Source organism: Chelmon rostratus, chromosome 16 (genome assembly GCF_017976325.1).
Source record: "Chelmon rostratus isolate fCheRos1 chromosome 16, fCheRos1.pri, whole genome shotgun sequence".
NCBI lineage: Eukaryota > Metazoa > Chordata > Actinopteri > Chaetodontiformes > Chaetodontidae > Chelmon > Chelmon rostratus.
Genome location: NC_055673.1, coordinates 25,349,604 through 25,361,906, shown reverse-complemented (window position 1 = coordinate 25,361,906; position 12,303 = coordinate 25,349,604). Strand labels below are relative to the sequence as shown.

The 12,303-nt window shown below is 39.2% G+C and overlaps 1 protein-coding gene across 6 annotated transcripts in view; it reads left to right on the top strand.

Moving 5' to 3' along the window:
- arhgef1a (Rho guanine nucleotide exchange factor (GEF) 1a) overlaps positions 1-11,914 on the top strand; it is a 96,612-nt gene extending 84,698 nt beyond the window's left edge. For 5 of the 6 annotated variants that reach the window (XM_041955035.1, XM_041955038.1, XM_041955036.1 and 2 more), the window contains exons 19-24: positions 845-880; positions 1,001-1,051; positions 4,647-4,973; positions 5,486-5,648; positions 6,626-6,637; positions 10,543-11,914. In XM_041955035.1, coding sequence (XP_041810969.1) covers positions 845-880; positions 1,001-1,051; positions 4,647-4,973; positions 5,486-5,648; positions 6,626-6,637; positions 10,543-10,571 — 618 coding nt within the window. In that variant the 3' untranslated portion in view covers positions 10,572-11,914. Of the gene's footprint in view, positions 1-844; positions 881-1,000; positions 1,052-4,646; positions 4,974-5,485; positions 5,649-6,625; positions 6,638-9,796; positions 9,880-10,542 lie in introns of all 6 variants that reach the window. The other variant, XR_006007524.1, reaches the window with a different exon arrangement.
- The last annotated feature ends 389 nt before the right edge of the window (positions 11,915-12,303 follow it).

The window sequence follows — 12,303 nt, the reverse complement described above, 5'->3', positions numbered from 1 at the left end:
AAATAGTAAGTGGGTTGTACATAGTTGCTGGTATTAAACTAACTGTTCCATTTCCCATGAAGGCCAAGGGAAGTACTGATTTGTAACATCTCCTACGGTTTCCCCTTTCCCTTCCACCTCAGCTCATGGGGAACATTAAACTCTCTGATACAGAGCACTATCAAGTGATCTCTGTGTAACCAGTCTGGCCAATGCTTTGCTCAGGATCCAATTGGACTCGCATTATAGACATTACAAAAACCAGTGGAAAGACCAGTGCAACTCAATGAGTTTAATGTCTTGAATTGTTCATACTAAACTTTGCTATACAGTTGCAAGCAAGAAAAATTCACTGGGTAGGTTCACTTCATATCAACTGGTTGTAATACTAACATAAAATATTACCAAGGTCCTGCATTAATAGTTTTGGTTTGTTATTATTATTATTATTATTATTATTATTATTATTATTATTATTAAAACAATTAGCAGAAAATGGGGGTGGGTATCAATAGGGCGCTAGAATCTTTCCAGGGAAATGAAAACTAATTTTCCATAGAATTCCCAACTGAGATGAGATTTCAATTACCAGTTACTTTTTGGTAAAATCTGGTCTCGAATCTCCCCTTCATTATTAAACTGTCAGTGCAGCATGGCGCTGCTTTTAAAGGGGATGTCACAAGTTTCTAACACACCAAACTATAATGTATTGGTTTTAGCTATTATATCATTAATAATTTTCCTTTAGGAATTTAAATGTTAACTCATGTACTACTGTAGAATTAATACATAAACATTTTATTATGTTCAAGTGTATCATCGTCATGAAACTTCTCTGTGTTTGTGGTATGTTTACTTTCTAAAGGACGGCATGAGGGGTCAAGACAATCCACCACCCACGGTAAGTCGGGGGATAAAGGTTTCTTTAATTCTCTGTGTGTGTGCATGTGTGTGTGTGTGTGTGTGTGTGTGTGTGTGTTAGACAGACATCAGTAATAAGTATGCTGCCTGTGTTTGACAGGAAATCTGTCAGAAGTTGATGAATCTCAGTGTTTATCTCCATGCACTCCAGGTGAGTAGATTTCTGTACATCTTTAACACACTTGAGTCATGTACAAAAGCATATAGCACACCATGTTATGCTATATACAGGGCAGTATGTAAAAAATGGAAGCTTATGTTGTTTTGATTAGTGTAAGAAAATATGTGGGGAATAAGTGCAGATTTTCAGCTTTAAAGGAGTAGACCAGTGATATTATGAATCTGTTGAAAAGCAATGTACTGCAGATGTTTTTGGGTGGTCAGCAAAATTTTTTCCCTACACTGGGGTTATAATTTATATTATTATGTCCCCATAATTTCCCATTGTCTTGTACGTGAGACGTCATGATTTCCATGACTTTTGCACTGAACCTTTCATGAACACAATGAAGCAGTGAGCAAAATCCCTTGCTTTTACTAGGGTTACTAAAACACCACTGTTCATATATTGTTATCGACTGAGCGTGCAGTCATGACCACAAACACTTGTGGTTTATCTTTTCTGACCTCCAGAAGGATGCTTCTATTGATTTTTGAGAAATTGTCATAATCTGTTTTGTCATACATGAGCAAGAAACACAGGCTGAAACAGTGTTCTTGTTACTTAATCAAACAACTATCACGTATATCTACTTGACTTTGTGGAATTATCCTATAATTTTCTTCATAGTCAGAAAATCCCACGAAACGATTAAAACCAACAATGGCTTTGGCTCCAAACTGATGTGGGATCAAGTTGCTCCCAATGCTGTACATCGGTGTATGAGTGTTTTAATGCTCAAATGTTTGGCAGACTAGAAAATGCTATAGAAATACAGTCCATTTAGCATTTATGAAGGAACATGTCATCCAACTGGGTTGGAGGAGAGCTGCTGCCTCAAGTGGAGGAGTTAAAGTATCTTGGGATCTTGCTCACGAGTGAGGGGAGGATGGATTGTGAGATTGACAGGTGGATCGGTGCGGCGGCAGCAGTAATGCGATCGTTGTACTGGTCTGTCGTGGTGAAGAAGGAGCTGAGCCGAAAGGTAAAGCTCTCGATTTACCAGTCAATCTACGTTCCTACAATCACCTCTGGTCATGAACTTTGGGTCATGACCGAAAGAACGAGATCTCAGATACAAGTGGCTGAAATGGGTTTCCTCCGCAGGGTGGCGGGGCGCTCCCTTAGAGATAGGGTGAGTAGCTCTGTCACTCGGGAGGAGCTCAGAGTAGAGCCACTGCTCCTCCACGTCGAGAGGAGCCAGCTTAAGTGGGTCGGGCATCTATATTGGATGCCTTTTGGACGCCCTCCTGGGATGGTCTTCTGGGAAGAGGCCCCTGGGGAAGACCCAGGACACGCTGGAGGGACTCTGTTGCTCAGCTGGCCTGGGAACGCCTTGGAGTCCCCCTGGAAGAGCTGGAGTGTCTGGGGAGAGGGAAGTCTGGGCATCCCTGCTTAGACTGCTCCCCCCCAATGTTTTGCCCTGTTGTTTTGGCAGCTAGTTACGGCAGCTCCGACCACTTTCCTTTGTTTTAGTGTTTTCTTTCGTGTTTTTTGTCTTTTTTCCGTCACTAGTTTGTACCTAGTGCGTACCCTCCAATGTACAATTGGTGAGACTAGTGATTTGCTTTCTTACTCTTTTGTGGACTTTTAAAAACAACATTGGGAGATCCATTCAGCCACAGCTCTATTGTTTACACTTGGGACCAGCTGTTAGTGCTGTGAAACACCAGCGCACTCCCATCGTAAATACTGGAGATCCCCATGGCATCCCCTCATTTTAAAAAATGATAAACACATTTCCTCAGTATTTTAAGCAAGATTACTTTTTTATGTCCTTCTTTTAAATTTCAAAATAAAGGAAAAGGAAAAGGGTCTGAAGCAAAAGTTTGTGCACCCTGCATAGTCAGTACAAAGTAACACCCTCTTTAGCATATTTCACAGCTGGTAAAAACTTTTTGTAGTCAGCTAAGATTCTTTAAATTCTTGTTTGCACAATCTTCACCCATACCTCCTTGCAAAAGGCTTCTAGTTCTGTGAGATTTTTCAGGTGTCTTACATGAATTGTTCTTTTGAGACCTATCCACAGATTTTCGATGATGTTTAGGTTGAGGGAAGGTAAGGGGCCATGGCTAAACCTTCAGCTTGAGGTAATCCATTGTGGATTTTGAGATGGGTTCAGGATCATTACCCCGTTGTAGAAACTATCCTCTTTTCATCTTCAGGTTTTTTACAGACTGTGCAATTTTTGCTTCCAGAATGTGCCCCTGCTTGCAGCACGAGACCAAGACTTAATTAAGATGATAATGCAAACTTGAAAATGAAAATCTAATTCCACAGCATAATTTTCCATTTATGTATGGTTATTTGGGTCAAAATTATAATGATAAGATAAGATCAGATAAGACATGACTGAAAAGTGAAAACTTCAGTCTTTCATGCAGTGGTCTGCTGGAGCTGTTGGAAGCTCTGAGAGGGGACAGAAAGAAAAAGAAACTTAACAAACTGTTCAGGAGGGCCATGGACGGCTCCACACTGGGGCTAGAGGGTGCTATAGCCCCGTCAAAAATCTGTTTAGCCCCAGTTAAGCCCCTCCAGAATTTTATTTCATATTATAATACATGTATATTAAGTAAAAAAAAACAATTTCAATAATTTCATTGTATATTTTAATATTTATTTTAAGTTAAAAAAACATAAAAAAATTCACGAGTTCCAATCCATCCCCGTTTGCCTGTTTCCCATTGATTAGTGTATCCCAGAGTGTAGCCTATGTGTGTGTGTGTGTGAGGGGATAGGGGGGCGTGTTTTGTCACCATGGATACACATGCGTTCGGCTAGACTGGCCAGCTAGTCCGCTGCCTGCAATATGGATCGTTTCGTTATAAAGAAAAAAAGATTGGTAGAAGAAGATGAGATAAGTAAATCTTGAATGCTGTTTTCATTTTCATTTTCAAGTTGTTAGTACATATTCATTTGAATTTTGACCACTTTACAGCATATTGTTATGTAAATGTAAATGCAATAGACTGCTTGCACTTTTTCCTCATTGCATTTGAATGTTGTCCATTTTAGAGCAGGTTAAGCCTTTGAAAAGGAAATGTTTAACAACTTTCCATTTCCATTTCAATATGGTCATGGAACACCCATATGACACTGTGAAAATGAAAATGGAAATTGAATGATAGCGTTTTCATTTTAATTTTGACCCGTACATCAATGGAAAATTATAATACTATAGTGGAATTACGTTATCATTTTCAAGTTCGCATTATCATTATTAATTAAGTCCTCTATTGGATTTCTTGTGCATGTATCATTATTTCCTCTTGCAATTTTCAATGCTTTTTTTTTTTTGGTTTGCCAAGTTTATTTGAAGCTGAAGAGATTCAGCAGTCTCACTTAGACAAATCCAGTGGATAGCTTCCAAAGTTACATCCTTTATATTGCAAAATGCTCTCTTTGTGTTTCCCCAGACAATATTTCCATGCTGAGCCTATATTCTTTGGTGAATGCTCTCCTTGGCATTGGACAGTTTCAATGAAAAATAATTCATTTCAGATTTCTGAATTGTAGAATTGTATTGTAATTTATGTCCAATTCAAGCCCGTAAAATAAAAGATGCATTCTCTATCATGTCATGCAGGGTGCTGTAATCAAACAAGACTCCATCTTGGAGCTGCTGCTGCAGCCACAGGACACTGTGATGCCAGCTGTAGGAGGAGTGTGGCGTCCTCTCTGGCGAGATAGTGGAAATCGGGAGACCAGTGCTGGATCAACCATTGGGGAGCTGGCTCTTTTGCAGAGACAACATAGCCTTTTGCAGGAGGAGCTGCTGAGGCTGCGTGATGCAGAGAGTCGGTTCAAGGACAGTGAGAAGGCCCGGGTCAAGCTGGAGCGGCAGGTCCGACACATGAAGATCTGCAGCGGGGTTGCACCTGCCTCCCAGCAAATGAGGGAGCAGGCTTTTCAAGTAAGGACATTTCTATTGCAAATTCACAAGACATTTTTAAAAATTGTCAAAATCAAGAGGCTGAGATATTGTAACTTTTAGTCCTACTTTCAGTCAAGCTCCAAAAAGAATGAAACCTGTACTTCCCAAAATGCAAGTCAGGAGGATATTTTTAATTGCAAACACCATACCTGGGAAGTGATGGTGTCTGGGTTCTTATTCTGTCAGACAAACTCATCCAGAATCTAGAAGGGTCTGTCTGCAGCACTGCAGACTGCAGGAATACTTTACACACTTTACACACGACACACCGACTTCACTACAAAACACACTCCCTGAAATCTTTTCCTATTCTAATTAAGTAGTTTTGGTGCCTAAACCCAAACTGCAACCATTTCAAGGGTGTACCACACAAGACCTGATACAACCATGTGAAAAATGGGGTGCTCCTTTAAGTAAACATTGAAATAAGCAACAGCATAGTATGTTCACCATGTTTCTACAGTCTCTTTTCTCTTTTCTTGCTGTTTTAGCCTGTATCTCTGCAGCCAGGAAGGGAGGTCTTAGCTGGAGCTAGCATCATGGGGGGCAGCCAGGAACCTGCCCGCCAGTCACATGGTGTCCAGGACAGCAGTGACCTGGAGATAGACATGACATCAGATGATGATGATGGGACAGCATCTGAAAGTTCCAAAGGTCAGATTACAGACTTAACACAAAATTATTGTAAATGTTACATACATCATTTTGGTATCAGTGTTTTTAGGTAATAATTCCCATGCAATAACTACACTGGAGGCTACAATTAGTTTGGCAAAGAGGCATTCTTTGTCCACTTTCCAATGGCACAATTTAAAACTTTGCTCTAAGTAACTGTTAAAGTGCTCAGGCTCAATACACTTTATAATTCAGTTACACTGGGAATAAAATGAAGGACTTGGGGCGACTGTGGCTCAGGAGGTTGAACTGTCATCCAGGTCGGTGGTTCGAACTGGCCCCTGGAGTCTATATGCCAAATTAGTAAAATTATATTTTTTGTTTGTCAGATCTATGGAGTGTTTGGATAGAAAAGTGAAAAATTTTTATTTGTCCTCAAGCCTTGGGTTGGTTGAGAGGATGGAATCTAAGTGCCCAACTCAACATGAACTACATCAGTTTCCCTGGTTGCCTGGCTCCTTACATAGGCAGCCACTGTAAGCGAGTTACACTGTTTTTTGTTTTTTTGTTTTTTTTCAGCTAAATGCAGCAAGTCATGAAAGACTGTGTACTCATTTAACTATAGAGACAGTATATTTCCATTATATTTACAGTCCTGTTAGCTCACATGCTGTATATGTTAAGTGCTTTGCTGGATATTCATTTATTCATCCACACAGATGGTAAAAATGGAAATTAAACATTTTGGGAGAGAGTGTTGATAAAATATTACCATTATATTTATACTCTCCTGCTCTCTGCACTGTGAGAGGATTATAGACTGATGTTATTCTGCCCTGGCTGACAGATTGCGAACAAACTTGAGAGGCCTATTAGATTTTACTGAAGTTGCTTTACTGAATCTTCTCAGTTATTTTTTGTGAAACTGCAACACTATGAAGTATACACAATGTTACAATTTGTAGTTAAATACATGCAACAACACTGGTCACACTTTTCTTCTTCTTCCTTTTCAGGTTGTAAATCAGGTAAGCACATCACTTTGTTAAATAAGGCAAACACAAATCCTTTTTTTTTTTAGAGTACGCTTCCACAGGCAAATAACAGCGTACACACAGTAAACAGCAATATTGGTTCACACATAAACATAGTATGTAACACAAATGAGGCTTGACAATGAACTGAATTAGCCAGAGCAGCTAAACTAGCCTCTTGCTAATGGTTGGCAGTTCATGAACACTGAATGTGCCTGGTCATTAAACCTGTAGTAACTCAAACTCACCACAAGGGGGGAACTTAACCTATTCAGTCACCGACAGGAGTCAGAACAGATGTGATGTGAGAAAAATCTCCCCTGATTAAATAAACAACTATTTAAAATGGGCTCTTTTACAGTGTTTATTAGAACCCTGTTGCAGGGTTCTGGTACCGCCTTCAGAAAAATATAGGTTGGTGTCCTTTATTTACAGTATTGACAACACTAATAGATTTGTAGCTGTATGAAGTACATATGTAAGGGATAATGTATAGTGAGCAGGTTCCTATGGAAAAATAACCCTTTCAGGATGAATAAAAGACAAGTCATTTGTGTGATGCAATTAGAAGGTCTAGAAGGTGACTTTAACCATAGCCCCTCTTGTGTATGTCTCTGTGATGCACTTTAAATCCTGACTGGATATCCTCAAATAAACTATGTTATGTAAAAAGTTGCACAGCTGACTAACAGCTGCTTTCTCAAGGATTTTAGAGAGAAAGGGGAGGTTAGATATAGGTCTATAGTTGGCTAAAACCCCTGGATCAAGAGCAGGCTTTTTAAGAAGAGGTTTTATTACAGCTGCTTCAAAGGACTACAGTGGAACGTAGCCTGATAGAGACAGGTGGATCATATCTAATAAACAGCTTGGTCGGGATGGGGTCTAAAATGGAGGTTGATGATTTTGATGAAGAAATTGTTTAGATTAGTTGGTGAAGGTCGAGAGGAGAAAAAGCTGTCTAAAAGGTAGGTTTAATAGCTACTTCCGTGGTTTCTGTATTTGAAGATAAATTAGTACCCACTGATGGCAGTAGTTGATGTATTCCATCTCTAATAGTGAGAGTTTTATCATGAAAGAACCACATGCAGTCATTATTACTGAGGCTTAAGGGAATACATGGTTCAATGAGGTTAAGACTTTCTGTCAGCCTGGCTACAGGGCTGAAGAGAAACCTGAGATTGTTCTTGTTTTCCTCAATTACTGAAGAGTTATAGGCTGCTCTGGCACTTCGGAGGGCTTTACTGTATGTTTGAAGACTGTCTTGCCAGGCGAAATGAAATACTTTCCAATTGGTGGAATGCCAGCTAACCTCCTCTGTTTTGTCATCTTCTTTTTTACGGGGGCAGTAGAGTCAAGGATCATATGCAATGAACCGGTGGCATTATCGACCAGATGATCAATTTCGGAAGGGCTAAACTTATCACAGCAGTCCTCTGTTGTAGTGAGACATGGCACTGAATTAAATGCTGATGACAGCAAATCCTTAAATTTAGCTATAGCACTATGAGACAGGCATCTGGTGTAGGAGTTTTTGCCTAATGGTGGGTAGTCTGGTGACCCGAAAAAATAGGATTTTGTGAAGACATTATTAAGTGTTCAACTGCAAGGTCAAATGTCAGAACGAGGTTAAGAGTGTAGTTAAAACAGTGAGTAGGTCCATGAACACTGACAGAAGCCAACTGAGTCTAATAATGAGATAAATGCAGTACTGAGGCTATCATTATCAACGTCCACATGAAATCACCTACAATAACTATTTTTTTCTGTTTTAAGGACTAACCCTGATAGAAACTCAGAGAATTCCAATATAAATTTAGAATAAGGACCAAGAGGGCGGTACACTATGACAAATAAAACTGGCTGTGATGTTTTCCAGGTATGGTTTGAAAGACTAAGAACAAGGCTTTTAAATGAGTTATAACTGAGCTTTGGTTTAGGGTTGATCAATAAGATAGAGTCAAAAATGGCTGCAACTCCACCTCCTCTACCGCTGCCTCAAGGAATGTGAGTATTCATATGGCTCGGAGGAGTAGCTTCACTTAGGCTAACAAACTCATCATGACACAGCCAGGTTTCAGTCAGACAAAATAATCAATATCATGATTTGATATTAACTCATTTACTAATACGGCTTGGGAAGACAGAGATCAGAAATTAAGGAGTCCACATTTAATTGTCCTGTCATGTTGTACTGTGCAGTGGTGGTGTTAATTTTTAACACCACCACTAAGTTTTGGCATATAACTCCTCTCCTGTTAACTTTTGATCCGTCCAAAGTGGGATGGATGCTGCCTCTTCGAATCAGACCAGGTCTTCCCCAGAAAGTCTGCCGATTATCAATGAAACCCACATCGTTTGCTAGACACCACCTCAACAGACAGCGATTTAATGATGACATGTGGCTACCCATGTCATCACTGGTCACATTTGGCAGGGACTACGGAGTCTGAAATTGTCTTTGCATATGTAGACACCGACATAACATTAATTTTAGTGACCTCAGACTGGCGTAACCAGGTGTCATTACAGCTGACGTGAATAACAGCCTACAAACTAAACTCATCAATATTTTCTATGTGCAATAATATAAATTCAACCACTGTCTGTTTTCCTTGTATCATTCACTTATTTATCATATCTTAATTATATCATAACTTTTTTTTATCATAGATACTGCTGCTTCTTACTATACTATGCTGCTGTAACACTGCAATTTTTCCCACCGTGGGATTAATAAAGGATTCATTTTATCTACAAATACAAGTTAAGACTCTACCATACAAAGTGAAAGCCACATATTAACAATGTCCAGAAATGCTATCAACTTCTCTCATCCCAAGTGCATCTGAAATGGATGAGTGTACTGCGGTCTGACAAGTCCACATTTCAAATTGTTTCAAAATGCTAATTTTTTTTTTTTTGTTCATAAGAGGTGAAGATTGAGGTGATCTTAGAAAATGCTTACAAGATGCAAATTTTATGCCTGAAAGTGATCTGGAAATGTTACTTGGTCTGACCCATTCAGACTGTCATTGTGACCTTTGTGTTAAAGTGACCAGGTTGTTTATTTAGACATGAGACAAACATGGGGGCCTGTCTTGAAAGAACTGAACAGCAGTAATGATCTTGTTTTTGCTTCTCACCTTGCTGTAGGGATGTAGAAGGCTGTGTCAGTATGCCGCGATATCACTGGATGTGGTTATCTCTGACCACAACATGGGTCCACTTATTAGAAGGTCAGTGGTTTGGTCGTTCAATCTCTGGCCACTGCATAAGAGAGGGGAAATGTCCCTGGTGTGACCACACCCACTGTTTGGTCAGAGGGAAACACAATTGATACTTTTAGTGTTACCTTAAGTTATCAGGGGAGTAAGCAGTATTAATAAACTTAAAGCTGGGTAAAAACACTGTGTGTAGCAATGGAATTACCTGTAGTCTGGCAGCTGACAAAGTAAATTAATCTGTCTTTCTCATTTGTCTCACGATTTTTTCTGGGGTGTGTCTTTCGTCAGTACAGAAATGGGTGTGCCTACTAGTCCTGACTTACTACCAGTGCTGTTTTCAGATTCTTTGATTAATTCAAATACTGTTTTATACACAAATTTAATTCCTAAAGTGACATTTTTTAAAATCTTTCTAGCAAATACCGATACTATTTACTGATACACATATTCAGTTATTAGTGCCAAAACAACAACAATTTCAAAAGAAAAGCTCACTGTGTGAGCTTTGAACTCTGTGTAGTTGTCCCTCCCTGCATACCATATCTGAATATTTGGTTGTAACTTGCAATATGTGAAAATATGTAGATATGTAGAATCAAGACATCACTGAAATGCCATTTATTGTTGTATTAGGGGAGCACTGGACTGAATTTGGGTCTCTTCTGTCTTTTTCAGATCTTCAAGATATTCCAGAGGAGATCTGATCTTTGGCATGTTTCATAGTGCTTCTGAGTTGGAAACTGTAATTGATTATGATGTAACATAATTGACTCCAACTACGCACAGTGGTGTGCTTTCTAGCCAATAGGCCACAAAGCACAACAATGTGCACCTCTGTCTTTTCAGCAAGCCTTAATGTTCATTTATCTGCTTTGCTTTTTTAGTAGACAGCTTGTGACAGTGAGTTGTTTTACTTTTCAGTTATGCTTTGGCTTATTGGATTGGATTTCCTTGATTTAATTGCATCACTTGACCAAAGGGGTGTGAAAACTTATAGATATTACAAATGTTTAACTATTAAATCTCAAGATTAGGAAAAAAAAATGAACATTAGGACTAATGAATAAATCAGCCACTGTTTTCAGTTTAAGCATGTAAACCAGTTGTTTTTATGTTGCGCAAAAGTAGCTGCAATCATATTCGTCTAAAACAAGGAGGACTCAGATGCTGATCTGTCTTTGGTAACAAACTATGAAATAGGCCAGATTATGTGAATAAAATACTGGCAAGTATTTACTCAATCTCATTTAAACTCTACTTCATTTATTTTTATGGATTTGCAACTGACGCACACACAGTAATAAATATTTTGGCCTATTCATAACAGCAGCAAGCACAATGCCAATTAAAAGAAAGAATTTTGTTAGAACTGTACCTGAAAAATGTGGTTGAAACTACTAACAGCTGTCAGTCCTACGTTTTTGGTCCTATTTAAACATTTAATGGTACAGTGAAACATTTCACAGTAAATAAGGTTCTAACCTAATTTTAGGTATATAGTTGCTGTAATGATTGTAATTCATTGTGTAATCCAAAATGTAAAAAAAATGTGACAATGTGAAAGGGAATGCTTGTTCTAATTAACCTTCAGGGAATTTTCAGAGCTTTATACTGAGTTTCAGCTCATTGTTTCATAACAAGGGGCTGGTCCAAGGCAAGCCTGAGCCAGCCCAAAATGTAAGTTTTATCAAAAAGTTTTGAGCCTGCTCTTATATGTAGAGAGGGTGTCTGCCTCCCAGACAATAGCTGGACTAGCTTTTCTGCATTATTTTGAGACAGGAAGTGCCTGATCTGATTTTTACAATGTTACGTAGGTGGAAAAAGGCAGTCCTTGAAATTTTTTTTACAGGGGAGTGAAACGACATATCCTGATCAAAGATGACTCCCAGATTCCTTACAGTTGTACTGGGGGCCAGCGCTATGCCATCCATAGTTACTATCTCATCAGATAGTGAATTTCTAAGGTGTTTAGGCCCAAATACGATAACTTTAGTTTTGTCTGAATTCAACAACAAAAAATCGCAGGTCATCCAGGTCTTTATTTCCTTAAGACACACTTGGAGTTTAGTGAATTGATTGGTCATCTGCATAACAGTGAAAATTTATGGATGTTTCCTGATTATGTTGCCTCGAGGAAGCACACATAGAGTGAAAAGGTCGAGAGTGTGGTTAAAACAGCGAGTGGGTCCACGAACACTCTGACGGAAGCCAATTGAGTCTAATAATTTCGTTAATTTAAACACAAGATACTTGTGCTCAAAAAGAGGATTCATTCTCAGTGAAGAACCTTGGACCCCTAATCTGCCTCTATACATGCCAAAGAGCAGTGATTCCTAACACGTTTCTGGGGGTCATCAGGTGGATACCTCCCTTCAACAGTGTTTCGCCTACTTAGTCCCACTACACCTCCAGGACGCAGAGTCCCCCCCCCGAGTG